Source organism: Bactrocera dorsalis, chromosome 5, assembly GCF_023373825.1.
Source record: "Bactrocera dorsalis isolate Fly_Bdor chromosome 5, ASM2337382v1, whole genome shotgun sequence".
Classification (NCBI taxonomy): Eukaryota; Metazoa; Arthropoda; class Insecta; order Diptera; family Tephritidae; genus Bactrocera; species Bactrocera dorsalis.
Genome location: NC_064307.1, coordinates 11,004,241 through 11,022,172, shown reverse-complemented (window position 1 = coordinate 11,022,172; position 17,932 = coordinate 11,004,241). Strand labels below are relative to the sequence as shown.

Sequence of the window (17,932 nt, the reverse complement as noted above, 5' to 3'; positions counted from 1 at the left end):
TGTTGAAAGCAAAATTGTGTGAAATTTTCAGCTCAAAAAGGCGCACTAATTGTAAAGTCGTGGTAACGATTTAGATTGAAAACTAAAAAAAAGTGTTTTTGCATAAAAATATTAATTTCATTTCATCTTTGAAAAATTGTAATTTTAGGAGGTAGTGATTGTCCTTGACACAAAAAATTATTGCAAGCAATAAATATAATATATTCATTTTAATTAAATCAAGCTGTAAATTGAAGCTGTCAAAAACCTTTTTTTTTACGCTCTCAAACAACTCTTGCCTTAAATAGTAAACTCGTTAACTATTCATTTCTCATTCAAAACTTCTTTTGTGTTATCACTATATGTCTGAGACTATTCAAACTCACCATATACTCCGCATATTTATTGTTATTAATATAAAAATAATAGTTAAAATTTGAATTTTTTTTTTTTGAAATAGGAAAAGTCGTTTTTCGACTGCCCAATAATATTATATATACTTTATACTTCGGTGGTAGTGAACTTTAATTCGTTCGAAATTTGCTATATAAATATATGTTCTCAAAAGAACCAGAGCAAGTTGTCCAGAGCATACAAAATAGTTTCGGGAGCTGCAAAGTGGTATTGGTAGCCAAGTCTGGCGAATAGGGGGGCTAAGCGATGACTTTTATTTGTATTCCGTTTGTAATAATATATCTTTTGAGCTCTACTAGGCGGTCTTACTGCCAAAAAAAGACGGTATTTCGAAGCATTTCAACTGAGAAAAAATTTGGTTAAAATGTGTTGAGGCGATGTTAAAATCTATTGCTCACTGGCAAAATTTGACTCGAATGCTTTCGAAGATATTTTCCGTGACTTGACTTGATGTTCCCTCATTTCATCCGTCGACATAAACAGTTTTGTTAAATTTTGAATGATTTCGTAAAGGTCGTGATATTGAAACTGTGAAGTTTAGCAGAGGTGATCTTTACTGTGCATTAACAAACCGTTGAAAAATAAAAGCTCTATACTTTCCAGACAAGCCTAAGACAAATTTAAAGTGGTTAAATAATACAGAATTGTGTTAATATTCCAGAAAGAAAAAATTAAAATATTCAATTCATCTGTTTTTTTTGCACTTATAAAAGATCTCGTATAGAAATGTGAACATCTATTAGATATAAGACCAATAGAAATATTCAGAATGATGGAGAAGACCATCGGTGACAGTTGTTTGTCTCGAGCTAGTTTTTTTGATTGGTACAAATTATTCAAAGAGGGTCGAGAACGTGTTGACGATGAACCACGTGCATCAACATCAACTGTTGATTAGCACGTCAATAAAATAAAGGAATTGTTGCTTAAAGATCGACGATTAACAGTCAGAAATCTTACTCACATCGTTGGAATGTCGGAAGAATCATTTTGAAAAATCATTTGTGCCTAAGAAAAGTGAAATCACGATTGGTTTCAAAATCACTAAATTTTTTCGGAAAACCGCGATGTGTTAACGTCTGTCAAGCAATGCAATCCGACTACTAGGCGAAGAGTCTTGGATATATGTATGCTTACAACTCGGAAACAGACGATAAATCAGCCGAATATCATGGCAAAGGTGATCCGTAGCCGAAAAAAACACGTCAATGAAAGATTTTGACAGTTTTGTTTGAATATTGAGGTGTGGCAGACTCCGAATTCCGGCCGAAAGCTTTTCGGTTTTTTACCAGGATAATGCACCGTCGCATACTGCATTAATTCTTCGTGAGTTTTCCGCCAAATTTTCGCGGGATTTAGCTTCGTATGAAGCATGGCTAAACAACAAACTCAAACGACCGCTCTGGAGGAACCGTTATGAGTCAATTGAACACATTAAACTTGAACCCTAAAAAAGTTGAAAAAATGTATCTCTTCAGTTAGAGGGTCACTTATAATTTGTAAAGATCTCAATTTGGTAAATAATATTAAAATGTCAAGCACTTCTTCTTCTTCCATCTACTAACAGATTTTCTTTTCTCTGTCGTAAAGGTAAGATTGAAACACAAAAGTATTGTTTCGGTAATAAAACTAGAATCAATGGAATAAAAGTTGATCAGAGAAGATCAAAAAAGTAGTCAATACATTCTAAAAAGGTAAATATTATTTTACTCTAATGGAAAATTTCTGCATTTTTCGAATATAAATTTAATATAACAATATTTGTATTAATTCGCCAACATCAATAACAAAACTAGCGACTATAATTTGAAGGAGTTAAGAAATCTTAAAGTAAAATATGATTGAGAAGAGTTGCCATATATTAAAAAAATAATAATTTTAAAAGTTAATAAAACAAATTAAATAATACAAAAACGGGTTAAAAAAAACTTGTCTAACAAAATATTGTTGAAAAGAGTTACCAACTATTACAACGTGATTTAAATTTATAGGGCACTTAATTAATAAGTTAAGTCAGGTTGAAAGATCAAGCCAAAAATAATGCCACTTAGACAGCTGAGAACGTCGGTCTATTGTGATATCTAAATAGTCATAAATACTTAACGAAAATACTCTTAAAAATCGACGATTTTGAGTCAGCTAAAAATTTGTTGAGCGGTTGATATCAATTCCGGCAATTTCGATAGGTTCGTCAAAGATACAAGTGCCGAGATGCTTCAATAACAGTGTTGCAGAAGCTGGACAATGGAGGAGGAAGTACCTGGATATTTTTACGTATACTTGCTCCATACTGCTCTAAAATCGACAAATTTTTCAGCCTTATTAGTTTGATCAATGAGAACTCCAACGATTGCTCATCTTGAGTTTCACTGGCAGAAATATTTCCGTAGATCTCCCTTGTTCTACAATAGGAAAAAAGGAGCTCGGGGTGGCATAATAGGTAGTTGTTGACCAGCGCCTGTTAAACTCACGCGAAGCTCAGATGCCGAGCCCTACAGTGCAAAAAAATCAACGGACACAACTCGCTCGCAATCCGTTGGCAACGAGACAACATAACTAAAATTAAATTCCTCGAAAATAGAGATGCCTATTTCTGAAATTTTTTTTTTTAATTTAAATGTGTACTTTATTAAGCAAATTTATATGCAATTATATGACAAAATAAGCTTAAATTATATACAAATTGTATTTAACAAACATATGTATGTATGTATGTATAAATGCAAATACGTGTAAAACTAATATCGTTGCTTCGCAGTTAAATTTTTGAAATTTATTCATAAATAATACACAACTGAACATACATACATATAAGTAACTGTACTCATGTACGTACATGTATATATGTATGTTGCCGTATGTGTGTATTCGGAGCATTAAATAATATTAATAATAAACAGTTCATGTAACTTACACTAAAGTTTTAAACTAAATATATGTATATAGTATGTAAATGTGTATATGTAGTAGTACATACGAATTATATAGTTTACTATTTAGTATAATATTTTATGAATCAACAGTTGAAAATATGTGTGCAAATTTAAACTTAAATGAACCACACATTCGTAGAACACTCGAGCAGTTCCACGGAGAGCGTTCTACAAGTGTGTGGATTCGCGCTAAACATACATTCTTTAAAAAATAAATACTCAATTATTTGCTATTTAATAACTAAACTTCATATTTCAAATTTCAAGTGATGCGTCAACCTTTTGTTCCATTCCCAACTTATTTGACTATAAATTATTAACGCTGATTATTTGATTGATCCAGCCGATGAAGGAGGAGACCTTCACATAAACACCCGGCACATCGACGCGTCCACAGCCGAAGCCCCACGACACCAGGCCAGCCAGTTCAAAGAAGCCATCATCTTGACATACCAGCGGACCGCCGCCGTCACCTTGGCAGGCGTCGTTGCCCTCCTCACCGCCGGCGCAGAAGCTTGAAGCGGGCAGTATGAATATTTTCTCGGTGACCGCATTGACCTTGCGTATGCACTCTGCATCGCTCACAATCGGTATCTCAGCTTCACGCACGCGCAGCGGAATGGGACCGGCTGGATGGTGAGAGATTGAGAAAATATTTGTGTTACGCATGTCACTAACAGTATGCGTTTGAGAGAAAATTGTACATACCTTCACCCATATAACCGTAACCGGTGACTGTGCAACGTTTACCAGCAGCATGATTGACGCCACGCGCTGGCAAGCAGACCTAACGTAATGAAAATGTTAAAATATTAGTATTAAATGTCAGCTTAAATTATGAAAATATCAAATAAATCAGTTAACAATTAACGGTATATAGTAGAATACTTACTAAGCACACGCCGTCTCGTAGCTCTGCCTGGCCGTGCAATTTCAAAAGCGCTATATCGTTATCCAGTGTTTGACTGTTGTGATTGTGATGTATGTACGTGGTGGCCACTCGCAAGGTCTGTGCGCCGGGACTACCGTATTTGCGCGTCAGATCATAGTCGCCAACTCGGACGTAAATGGCGTCACCAGAACGAACGATACTTAAATGGGAAAGAAAGCCAAGTTAATGCCAAATATGAAGAAGCTAAACTTAGAGTAAAAAATGCATGTTAAGGCTCGACGAACCCAGATAGACTTTTCAATATAGAAAGCCCGTTGTCTGAGCTGTAATTTGAGTTTTCGAGCACACCTGATATAGAGACAGAATTGTGTTAAAGGTACTTTGATATCTCCAAAATCCTTGGCACTGAGAATTTGGAAACGGATCGCTTTGCTTTACAGATAATTCCACAGGCTTATCCCTCTTTCGATATATTTTCTACTTATCTTATTCCTTAACACAAAAACTTACTTTGTGACACAATGTGCCGCTGTCAGCACCCACTGCGTACCGATCAGAGCTGCTCCACACAAATACTGATTCAACGAGTTAATCAGCGCCACTTGCCAACACCACTCGCCATTGTCGCCATCCTCACCGCCAACAACACGCGCACGCCGCCTCGAGACATTGTAATTCATTGCATAGACTGGCTCACCGGCCACTGAATGGCGGTAACGGCTTTGCACAGCTGCCGCCGAAATCGGCTGTTGCTCGTGATATGAACGCAGCTGGTTCGCATCCGGCCACTCATCGTTCGGTATCAGATCATTGTGTATTTGTATGGGCACAATCGCTGATCCTAATATGAGGCGTTCATTTGATTTGTTCAATTGCGTATTCAATGGTGTATACACCTGGTCTAGCTGTCGCGAGGAACGTTGTACACCATACATGGCGCGTGCGTAGGAGACCAACGAGAGGGCCGGCGAAGAACGCGAACGGCCACTGCGTAGCGTACCCTTGACGCCGCAAACATATTTTGAGTAGACATGTGGACGTGGTGTTGTGGTGGTGGTCGTGGTAGTGGTCGTTGTGGTGGGTGGTAGTGCCGGTGCTGGTGGCGGTGGTGGTGGTAGATGTGACTGCTGTTGCGGCATCAAGGCGGCGCCATAATGCGAGTAATCGTATGTGGGTTGTTGTGGTTGAGCTTGATGTTGTTGTTGCAATATTTGTGGTGGCGGCGGTGGTGGGTAGTGAAGATGTGCCTGTGGCGGTTGTGTCACCATGTAGTGTGGTGGCGGTGGAGGTTGAGGGTATGATGGTTGCGGTGGGTATGGTTGTGGTACGCCAGCCATTGGTGGTGGCGGTGGATAGTTGGCATAAAGTGTATCATTGCGTGTCTGGAATTGTTGTTTCTCGAGTATGCGACTCTTGGGTGCGCAGCAAATCTGGCCGGAACGTTTGCACTTGAATAGATCCGTCATCTCGGCGTTTTCTAACGGGATAGAGAGAAAATGAGTATTGTTGGAGATTGTGAAGGTATGCAAAGTATGTCTGAGACTTACTGAAGCAAGTGAAGCTGAGCAACGGTACAATGCAGGATCCCGGACACTCTTCACGCGGATCGGGTAATGGTGTACTGGGTACAACATAGGGCTGGGTAGCCACTGAGCTAGGTGGTGGCGTAGCTGGGCGTCTATTTTGTGGTGGCGGTTTTGGTGGCGAAGCGCTATTGTCACAGCACACTGAGCCCTTGGCGCAGGTAGTTGGTGTATTGATGAGTACCGATGGACGTTCGCAGAAAGCGGCCATTATATTAAGTAAGCAAAAGCCGGGACAACGTTGTACTGGTGGCGGTGTCTGCGGTGTTGGCTGACTGCCTGTGCCACCGAGCGTATTTTCGGCGAATGAAAGTATTTGTGAGAAGAAATCATTGCCACCGCCGACAGCTTGTAATAGAGGTGGTGCAGATTGTGCCGGTGATGCTGGCTTCGCCGCCGGCCGTTGTTGTGGTTTTGCAATTTTCGTTGCAGGTTTGGTTGGTGTCACCTTGGTCGCCTGCAATGCTGGCGTAGCCTCTGAAGCTACGCCGGTAACACAACAGCTGCCTTCACCGGGACAAAAAGCCTCCGAATCGATGTCATCACAGAAAATGGCGAATATGCCATTCATGCATTCACCTTCGCACTCCTTCAGCGTTTGACCATTCGGGTTATCCGCTTTATCATTGGCATCGTTGTTGGTGTCATCTTGCGTTTCCGCATCATCGTCCTCCACTTCCTGCTCTTCTTCGGCGGGATCTTCGGTCGTGGTAGTGGTTGTGGTGGATGGCGCCTTTTTGTGTTTCACCGGTTTGTTGGCATTCGCATTGTTGCTGATTTTGGTGCGTGCCGGTTCGGCAGTGGTGCTAGTTGTGCTTGTTGTTGTGGCCGCGGAAGCTGTTGTCTGTTGAAAGATATTTGAATTTTGAGTTTTTATTGTGAATGAAATTAAAGATTTTTGCTAACCTTTGTTGTTGTTTGCTTAATAGCGGTACTTGTCTTGTTTTTGTGTTGCATGTTGCTCAGATTCGTCATATGTTCTGGAAATATAAAAGAAATCCGTTTAATTGGTTGCATAATTCGAATTGAAGCACACTTACTAGCTGGCACATAGATATCCTTCGGCAATTTGGCGTTCGCGTAATCGTTCAGCGAGACGCAACACTTCGTGCCCGTTGTACACAGACCATTGGTCGTTAAGTAGGCCTCGCAATACTCAGCAATGCGGTCGGCCACACAGACACCCGTACAGTTTTGCACTGATGATAAAAATTAAAATCTATAACGGTTATATTACTCGGGATTCTGTTGCATGTTTACCTTTTGCACCGTCAACATTGCCCGCATCTTTCTCTGCAGCCTTCTTGGGCGCCAATGTGCTGGTTGTTGTCGGTTTCTTGCTGGTTGTGGTTTTTTTTGTGGTTGTTGTTGTAGTTGTGGTTGTGGTTGGTCGTTTGGAAGTGGTCTTCGGTTTCGGCGTCGTTGTGGTTGTCACTTTAGTTGTTGTAGTGGTTGGACGCTTTGTTGTACTAGTGGTTGTGGTTGTCGTCGTAGTTGTACTTGTACTGGTGTGGGCCGAAGTGATATTTTTACCTACAAAAATGGGTTTATTTATCAAACGAACGTATGGAAAATAATTTTTGCTAAGATTTTTGAATTTGGTTCCAAAAGTTAGTTTAAGAAATTTTAGACCCGGGGTTATTTTAAAATATTTCCCGACACAATTTGGAAGGTACTGCTTTAAAGCCATATATAGCAAAGAAATCAATATTTTAACTATTTCCCCCATCGAGTTCAATTAACATACTCCACTTACCCTGTGCGCTTTCAATACAACACTTCATACTAGGCGATGGACACGGTATGTCATCGAGCACTTCGTAGCAGATGAGTGTGGCTAGCGTGTGTACACAAACACCGGGGCAATCCTTCGAATCGGCTGTACTTGTTATGGTATCCAAGAGACCTGCAACATATAATTAAAAGTTTGAAACTTTAATTAAAAAAAAAATGATTTTAACCAACCCGATAGAAAACTTCCCGCCAAAGAATCATCTTGGCTGTGTATGCCAAACGGTAAATTGAGCAGCGTCAAACAGACCACTAATGTGGTCTTTAAATTTAAACCCATTTTCAAATACAGTGGACTTGTGGCGAACGTAATAGAAATTTGTTTTATCCCTCTGGATGTGCTTCATAAACGCCTGTCAGGCGCACATCAGTTATATATCTGAAATAAAGATGAAGAATAAAGATTTAGAACTCTGTACCTAACCTATACATTGTTTTAAATGTACTAGTAATCCAAAGCGCGAAAATGCAGTTTACGAAGGATCTGATTAATGCTCTAGGAGACCGGTGGTGCTCGTTACTGCAGAGAATTTTCAATGAAATATTTTTTTTATTGATTCACCAATTCTCAGTCACATTCGTTAGTGTTTAGTACTCGACTTTATGGGATCAAACCTGACATTCATTATTGTCAGATATACAAAAATGTTTTTTAACATCGACTTCCTGCTATTTAATGAAACTGTTCAAAAATATGTAGAACAAACCATATTTGGTAGTTGCATGAATGAAAGTTCGGTATGCAAAAATATATTTAAATATATATTCATATATGTGTAAGTATATGTATGGCATACAGCAAAGGCAAACAAAAATTAATTCACACCTGTCTATGCGAACTTTCATTTCACTTTATAAAATTTGTTGTATTTAGGTTTTCCTTAATAGCCACCGGTGCTACCACTTTTGGGCATAGCACACAGTATCCAAACGCGATTTTTATGGCTAACACTAGCATTCTTAAATACCCAATTATATATACACATATGCATATGTATATAACATGGCTTTCTTCTTGTTGTTTTGAGCTGCTAGTTTTGCTACAGTTTTACCAGTGAAATATTGACAAATTAACACTTAGCACATAACTGTAAGTTTTATGGCTTGAGTACTATGTAGGTGTAGAAATTTAAAAATAACTGTAAATGTTTTAGATGGTTTAGAGTTTAAAGCATAAAAGGCGCATTAGATGATGGCAATCTCTGGTTTGGCGATCTTAAAAGAAAGGTGATTATGCCATTTATCTCTCGAAAACTTTAAATCTAATGAGTCTTTCGGCCAGCAAAATCATTTTTTCGACATCTTAACAACATAAAACTCCTCTCAATAAAAGCATATCGGGAATTCTTGAAGTTGATCTCTTAGAACACTCGTTAGATTTGTACAAAGGGTTTGACTGAGGTAATTATTAGCTTATTTTTTTCAATAAACTTATGGTCTGAAACTGAAATCACAGTTTATAATAAGGATTTAATCTGTGGCCCGATTCAGCTCAGTGTCGGGTATTCAGAGTACCTCAAGCAGTTTTTCGAGGCTTTGAAATACTGGAGAATGGTTGTTGAATAGCACAGAGTTAAGGTTTACAGCTGAATATTGATAGTTTCGGCTATGGATTCATATATACTCCATATAATCACTGTAATGTTTCAAACTTTGATAGACATAAAGTCTTCATAAAACTTTTGAAAACAAATGCAATTCCCTGAAAATTAGTAAAAGTAGTGAGTCCAATAACTAATTTGAAAAAGGCTCCTACTCTTAGAAATAGACATTTTTGTATAAAACACTGCTATATGAGCTCAAAACTATACAAAGAACTCCAGCTCAAAAGAGCTTCTAGGATCAGGTAAGCTTGGGTCCAATTGTATCACAAATATCTAATGAGTAGCATAACTTTTATAGTTCCTAGCGCCCATATTTATAATTTAATCAATGAATAATTTTCGACTGAAATTAAAACTTAACTATCATATAGAGACCTATCAACATGTTAGTGACGCAGAAAATGAAAGTGTACCGAAATTTTCGAACATTTCCAACAAAGTCTTTAAAAATTTTTCAATTTTTTTTATTTTTATTGAGGTCGACAAAGTGACGAACAAACAACGGAAGCTTGTCGTTTAACTACGATTATTTATTTGCTCACGCTTCACTTTCGCTATAAATGAAATGAAAATGAAAATTTCATTAAAAGCGATTCTATTGGACTGTGCGTATGTATGTATTGTAAATAGGCAGCGGAAGATGGTTAAAAACGTAATGACAACATGCGACAAGTGCATACTCTTTAAATACAAATAAAAATGTGAGTAGATATGTATGAATATACATGTGTTGTATATATGTATGTGTAAATACTACAACAACAATTAATTTCAGTTTTACGGCACTTTGATTTGTAGGTCTTGGCTATCAGTCGCTTCCTGCAAATATTGCCAAGTTTTTTCTTTTAGGATATTAAATGTTGTTGGCAACGCGCGCTTTTTGTTGTGGGCAAATGTTTATTTACAAAAAGTATTCAATAAACAGTTATTTCCTTATGAGAAGAGTATATAGTTTGGATGCACATGATATATATCTATAAGGTTATTGTTCTAATTTTGAATCTGTCCGACTTTATTTAAATGTTATTTATCGCTTTTCTCTCTTTATTCTCAAAAACTGTATGTCAAGTGAAAAATATATGGTGAGTAGGTCACACCGACCAAAGTTTAGAGCTTTTCTGGAAATATTTCTTTCGTCAAAACTGCTGCTGAGGGGAGATTGAGATTTGAGCATTTTTCAGCTATAATTTTTGAAACTGTTTTTCAATGTTAATGACATGGTGTTTATTAAGGAAGGAAAAAACAAGATATACCAACCGCTTATGCCATCTATATGAATAAAAGTTTTCGGAAAAGAAATACCTCGTTGTAGAAAAATACATTAACCACTTATGTAAAAGAAAATTACGCAAAGAGAGCGATTATCAGGGGGAACCAAAAATCTAACCTTTAAAAAATGGTTTTAATCCATCGGAAAGTATAGTAAAATGTACAGTATGCATACATACGAGTAATTTTCTCAGGTGACTTTTTCAACCTACTTCTGGAGAAAATAATCCGTATATCTTGGAACCTGTATTAAAAGAAATAGCAATGTCAGCCTCGATAATTCTACGCAATCTCTTAACAAGTGCTACTTCGGGCTGAGTGGGCAATTGAGAAGTAAAGTCCTCTCTCGACGAAAAAAACCAAACTCTAGAAGTCACTCATAAACTGCACAAATTCTATATGATGCAGAGAAATTTTTCGTATTCTGTATAAGTACTCGTAAAATACACTGATTTTCTTTTATTTTTTCTGCTTCTGGGACACTTACGGTCAAAAACCCTGCACATTATATCGACGAATACTGAAGGCAAGTTTTGAAAGGTTCAAAGGTTTTTTCTCCGACGAATAAATTATAATTTTCATCGCCAAACTAGGGAAAATACCGCAAAATTTATAGAGATTCCAATATGAGTACAAATTTTTGAATCAATAAATTTAAAAGTTTTCTCAGAAAAAAATCTGGGAAATTCGTTTTTTACGGCCTTCTAAATATATATAATCCCGTAAGGGTCTTAAAAACGTTGCCTATTGTGTAAACTAACTAAACAAAAGTTGTTTCTTTGTCTTGTTCTATAATTATCCAGCTACTTTCAAGCTTTTTAAATCTATACAGAGCATAAAAGTAATATTTAAATTTTCACCTAAGCCGCTTTAGATAGAAAGCACGCTTCGTCTTCGTTTTCTTAGTTTATTGAGATTGCAGCAAACCAGTTCGTTCGCCTACTCAAAGTCGTGCAGCTACTATATAGGAATTTTCAAATTTCTTACATTTCTAATATATCAACCTAAATACATACAAATTATGTGCTATCAATCCACCAGCAACAACAAACACAGCAGTTACCAACGAAGGCGTTGTTGTCGTTGGCTTTGTCTTGCTTGGGCCTGGTGTGTGAGTTGTGTGGTTTTATGTTTCTAATTTATGGTTTTGCGCCAACATTCTGGCATGAAATCAAGACGCGTAACTTAAAAAATGGAACAGACCGAAAGAATACAGACAGCAATAGCGTGGGGTACGCCAAAATAACAAAAGCAAAATGCGCTAAAGACCAGCACCCATAAGTTAATAAATGTCTGTTCGCAAGTATATATGCTTTCTGATGCTTCCCTCATGGATCAGCGCTGCCGCTTTGTTGGTCGCCACACGTTACCTGCTGCATTGCTACTGGCATTGTCGCACACGTCGTGGCTCCAGCTGAAGCCAAGCTCAATTAGCATGCAAGCTGTGATGCTGTACAGATGTGTATATGTGAGTGTGTGTGTGTGTGTGTTTACGACGCCGCAAGTGGCTTGTGGTAACAATAACAGAGCAACAAGTGCAGAGCAGTATAAAGCAAGAGATACATTTCCCCGCACATACACACACACACACCTACCGCTGATGGTATAAGAACCACAATGGTTAGCTTGGAAATGCGGCTTAAGACGCCGTTTCGCGTATTATGGGTCAAAGCTTTGTCAGCCAGTTGATGAAGATGAGCAGCAGCGGCGAGGATCACCGCAAGATCAACAATATCAATAAATCAACAATTACGTCCGAACACGTTTTGTTGGCGCTTTTTTCACCGTTCGCTTATCGCTCCATTAATCAAAACAATATTTGTTTTTTTTTTTCAAGAATTTCATTGGTGTCGTCGTCAACATTATGTCACTAGTCAGTCAGTCAATCGTAGTGATCATCATCGTTACCTTTAGAAAAGCGCTCGCGAACTTTTTTCTTGTCTCTTACGCTTCGTGTGCATTATTTACGTTAAACGATAGCACACACACGAATGTATATATTTTCATCATTCGTCGTGTATTGCATATTTGGTATGGTAATCTCCCGAGTAGCACCGTTACCTATGACGACACTGACACACATTTCTTGCGGCTACAATTCACAAAGCGTTTATGAGTATACTGAACTTAAACGCCCGCTAAACAGGGTGATTCACCGCATACATACTTTCACTTCGGAAATGTTGAATGACCTGCAATTAGTGGGGATTTTGCAGTTTGGCTACTATTCTGCTAATTGCTTAATTGGAAACGCAGACGAGAAGTTCGTTTGATGTTTAAGAGTGTGTTGTAATATCTCCGCCGAAGTGATTTATAAATATTCTTTTGACCTCGTTTTATATTTCGTAATATCTTAACTGTAATGATAATAAAACCAGCCAGTTTTTTAAATACAAATAAGAGGCTTAAAATGACTTATAATGTGTTAGCCAGGAACCTGAAAACTTAACGATTTTCAGCAACTGATTCGAGTTATTAAAGGATAATATTTAGATCAGAAGGCAGATTAGATTGCTGAGGTTTCAGGCAAGTGCATTGATTTTTTGATGGCTTACCAGGTAATCCAGAAATGAGCTCCAGAAACACAGAAAGAGCAGTGTCCGTACTTTTATACTTTTCACTTTTACTCAGCTTGACATTTGTGATCTATGATTGTATTAATTCGGAGGTGTTGCAAAGTTAGAGTGAGTTTCTTCTTTCTTTTTCAATATTTGTATTTTTCTGTGTGGTTTTAACTGAGTTAATTCGAAAGAAATATTGCAATTACTAATTTTGTGAAACTTTCTCGATGAAATTGTTATTAAAGTCCCCGCGATCGGTCAACCAGTTCGTTAACCAGCTGCTTAAGTCGGTAGACCTCGGTAGTGCATTGTGATTTTTACAATGAATAAAAATATCAAACAAAGAAATTGTCTCAAATTTTGTACTTCTAACCAAATTTCTTATGCGGAATCATTATGAATTTTGGAAAAGACTTACAGTGATTCAGTTTTATCAAACGCTGAAGCCTACGAGTGGTACAAAGCCTTCAAAGACGGTCGAGAGATCGTTGAAGACATACCTTGTTCTGGACGACCTTCGATCTCTTCAACTGATGAAAATATTATAGATGGAAATAGAGCTCGTCATCTCCCACGACTCCGTTCAAATGATTTTGGGGGATATTTTGGGTATGAAACGCGTTCTTGCTCGACTTGTCTCGATAAAGCTGACTTTTTTTTCAAAAAAGAATACCTTAAACACGGGTCTTTGGACATGCGTGATCGTGCGAACTCCGATCCCACATTCATGGAGAGTATTATTTTGATCTGTTAAATAGTTTCGCATATATGAGCGTATTTACTACTACACTACTTTAAACATGTTTTTCTCGAAACGTGGTATTTAGAGTGGATGAGGAAAATCTTGCCAATCTGTATAGATCGTTTTGAAAACTTCTAGATATAGTTTTTCTTAGAACATGACCAAAGGAAAGAAAATGTTGATAATGTTTTCGGTTTTTAAGCCACTCTGAAGTATAAATTTGTTCTGGAAAACCGAGTTATTTGGGAACCCGACATTTTTTCAAAAAAAAATAGTTTTTATATTATTATCTTTTCATATATTATAGTATTTTTTTTTTTTCGAGATAATAAGAAGCAGAAAAATCTACCTTATCGCAAGGCAAATTTTTTCGGAGATCCTCTTGTAGATCAACTATGGGATCCAGAGAGTCCAATATTTGGCAAAAAGAATCATCAAGTATAGTAATTAATGCTATAGTAAATGTGTACTATTTTTACTAATTTATGAAATAAAAAACCTCTTCAAAAAATACGAGAAAAACTTTTTATTCTAATTTGCAAGTGAAGATAAGCCCTAGACTAAGCAAATTTGCAATAAATATTATATTACAATTGAAATTCGCTAAGCGTTCTCGATCACCCAATACGTTCATTAAGGCTATACTCACCGCAGAGTACATCGTGCCACAATTGCGACAACAACATAATCCCTTCTATACAAACTATGCCACTAGACTTATGTTGGTCTAATTCGGTTAGTGAAATTTCTAGCAAGAACCGAATATAGCATAAACGTTTTCAATTACTTTACGTGATCAGAATTTCGACAAAACATAGTTACTTACACACATACATAAGTCTACAAGTATTTATATGTATATATATACAATAATTGCACGCATACATACAGACATATGGTACATACCAGTAAGCAGTACGTACATATGTACGCTTCTTCAATCAATTACTTTAACTTTATTATAGATTATGGCCAACAGGTTGCCGACGCAGTAGGTAGTACTCGGACTAATTGAAATGAAACTGTCACCGGCGTATTTGCGCATGCGCGTTAGCAACATACCACAGCGCCGCTCATGCCCCACCTTTTCACCGCGCAAGCAGTTGCGCATTGCGCATACTTTTATAAATATATTTGTACACAAGTATGGAAGTAAGTATGTATGTATGTTTGTGTGTGTGTGTGTGTCAGGCACATTTGCACAATTGCCGTGAGTTGCCGTCGCACAGCAGAGTTCAGTACGCGCGCGAAAGTGTGTCAGAGCCACCAGCTAACTGGCGAGCCAGAAGTAATAAACAACAACAAAATAACAAAAATGAAAATAAAGTAAATAAAAATCAAAGAAGTATGTATGCATACATATATATATATATACAAGTATGGATGTATGTATGTATATTTATAAAGCGGAAAAAAGCCAGCTTATAAATGGGAAAAGAAAATATTGTATGCACAAGTTTAATGATGGCTTTTGCTGTAGTTGTTGTTTTAGTTATTGATTTTAAGTTCTTTTTTATTTTTATTCTTTTTTTTTGATTTTTTATTTTATTTTGCATTTCTGATTTTGGCGGCGTTCGGTATTTGGGTGACAAGCAGCGAATTCCTTCAGCGTAATTTAGCTTCAAGGGTTCGCAGAGAAGTAGAATGAATATGTATAAGTGTAAAAGCAATATACATATGTACATATATTTATGCCTGTAGTCTGTACTTTAAAAATGTATTTTTAGATTTCAATATATTTGTTTGCTTAAGTAGTATTATTTCATCTGGTAGTTATAGCAAAATATATACATATATAAGTACATACATACATACTGACTTTAAGGGGCTTTTTATATTTCTTCAATCAAAATCTCTTTCAAGTTTAAAATTTTTCCAAAATAAATTATTTTATTTTTCAATATTCTAGCAAATTTTTTTGTACTAAAAATGTAAATACTAAATCAAAAATAAGTTTGAAAATATTTTCTGGGCTTCTAATTATTATTACTATTTTTTTTTTCAAAGTAGTATCTCATAGCCGTTAAGCGAAAATAATTTTTAAATTTAAAATTTTTCGAAAATAAATTTGTTTATAGTTTTTCAATATTCTAATAACTCTATATGTACTAAAAATCTAAATATTGAGTCAAAAATAATTTGAAAATATTTTCTAGGCTTCAAATATTTTTTTTATTTCAAAGTAGTAACTAGTCAAAGCCGAAAGTCGAATATAATTTTTAAATAAATTATTTTCTCTTATAAATTTAAAATTTTTCAAAAATTGATTTTTCATTTGTTTTTCAAAATTCCAGTAAATATTCATATATGCACTAAAAATCTAAATATTAAATCAAAAATAATTTGAAAATATTTTTTGGGCTTCGATTTTTTTGTTTTCAAAATAGTATGTCATAGCAGAAAATTGAAAAAAAAAAATCATTTTTGTACTAATTATTTTCTAATTATCATTTGCACTTTATTTCCAATTGAAGCTTAATCAGGATTTTAACATTAGAAAAAATAGTTTGATCTTGAAACTAAGACTTAATTTCTGTAAACTGCCAATCTCTCACGAAATATATTTTATTATTAAAATTATTTACTCAAAAATAATTAAAAATATTTGTAACTTATACATTTTTTAAACTTTAATATAACAAATCAAGCCAGCTATGGCTAAAAATTACCAAACTCATGTATAATGGAAGTTTTGTAAATTATCTAAGAATTTTTTAAAATAAATTACTCAAAAAAAGTTTAAAAAATTTTAATTTCGATTTTTTTTTTCTAAAATATCTAAGTATTTTTTATGAATTTATCTAGGTATCAGCTCTTCTTTAAACAAAATATTTGTTTTTTGGACTTTTAATCTCTTTAGCTAATAAGTTTTGTCAAAAAAAAAAATGCTAAAAGTCTCGTTTATTTAATAAATACGAGTACAAAAGAAAAATACACATATATTAAATAGTTTATATATGCACTCTTGACTTATCGACCACTAATTTAAACACAATAATTCTTTTAAAAATTTTAGATTTAGTATTGGTTGAAAAAATCATTCAATAGAACCCTTTTGAAAAAAGTTTTCTCAATTCCTTTTAATTGGTTATTCCCATTTCGCAGCTTCTTCATTTATGTAATTATATTTTTTTTTCATAATTTCCATAAAATATCACAATTTTTCGCAATTTTCTTAATATTTTTATGCACTTTATAAAAATCTTTCGAAGACACACAGGAGTTGTTAAACAAATTTATTTTGCTGTCAATCAGTTATACACTTTTGCCACTTTCCACTTGTTCTTCTAACGGTATTACGCATATTTCTACAATCAAGTCATTAACAAGTTGAAACTGACACTGGCCAGCAGCAGCCAGCAGCCAACAGCCAGGAAACCGGAAATTGTAATTCAACACACACACACATACACTTCTATATGCCTGCATATGTGTTGTGACATTTTAAATTTATATATATTTTTTTCATATTCATATACCTTCACTGTAAACCACAATGGTTGTACGAGTATTCCTTTTAGTTTTAATCAAATTTAGCTCCTTATTGAATGCAACAACAATTTCACTGCACTTCTTCTTTGAGCCAATTGTGTTTTTATTTTTTCGCTTTCTAATTATTTAAATGTGGCTGGCGAAATGCCGCGTTGCAAATTGAAACTTGTCTGCTCCGCCCGATTGCCAAACGCAAACTGAATTGTCCAGCAGCAACAAGTGGACGACAAAGGCCAGAAATCCACACGCACGAACAGTTAAGCGCCGCCAACATCTTCAATCGGCCACCAGAGTGGCAGCGGTAACAGCAACAGTGACAGTGCCAGCGATTGTTAGACAGCGCTGTAAAAGAATTTCTACATTATCTAGACAATTTTCTTCTTTCACACTTGCCGGCTTGAGCCGCAGCAGCAGCAGCAACAGCCAAGGCCAAGTCCAAGTCCAAGAGCAGAGAGAGAGCAACATTGAAAAAGAAAGCGGCTCAAAAGCAATTTCGACTCTCACCTGTGACGTGAGGAAGAGAATTATGTATTTATGTGTGTGTAGAACGCATAGTGGACATGCTCAGGTAGATTTCTTTTGTTCTCGGACAAACTCGGACACGCGTGAGTGGCGAGATTTTTATTTGTCGCACTTGACCAGTTACGCACCTGTTGCTGTTGACTTGCGCTG

At 36.1% G+C, this 17,932-nt stretch overlaps 1 protein-coding gene across 1 annotated transcript; it reads right to left on the bottom strand.

The window, feature by feature from the left end:
• Positions 1-3,004: 3,004 nt before the first annotated feature.
• LOC105231426 (protein masquerade) lies at positions 3,005-17,470 on the bottom strand. The gene is made up of 11 exons (XM_049458006.1): positions 17,248-17,470; positions 7,767-7,971; positions 7,558-7,707; positions 7,062-7,334; positions 6,842-7,000; positions 6,708-6,781; positions 5,766-6,645; positions 4,729-5,695; positions 4,219-4,417; positions 4,035-4,113; positions 3,005-3,955 (listed from the first exon to the last, which is right to left on the bottom strand). Exons 2-11 carry the CDS (start codon positions 7,870-7,872, stop codon positions 3,633-3,635), a joined length of 3,210 nt encoding a protein of 1,069 aa, XP_049313963.1. The 5' UTR covers positions 7,873-7,971; positions 17,248-17,470; the 3' UTR covers positions 3,005-3,632.
• Positions 17,471-17,932: the final 462 nt, after the last annotated feature.

What these genes read in the sequence shown, in the direction of transcription:
- LOC105231426 (XM_049458006.1), bottom strand. Translation starts at nt 7,872, where the DNA reads ATGGGTTTAAATTTAAAGACCACATTAGTGGTCTGTTTGACGCTGCTC. An exon ending in TACGAGACGGCGTGTGCTTA is followed by an intron (nt 4,114 to 4,218) that starts GTAAGTATTCTA and finishes TCATTACGTTAG; the next exon opens with GTCTGCTTGCCAGCGCGTGG. An exon ending in TTACGGTTATATGGGTGAAG is followed by an intron (nt 3,956 to 4,034) that starts GTATGTACAATT and finishes CTCACCATCCAG; the next exon opens with CCGGTCCCATTCCGCTGCGC.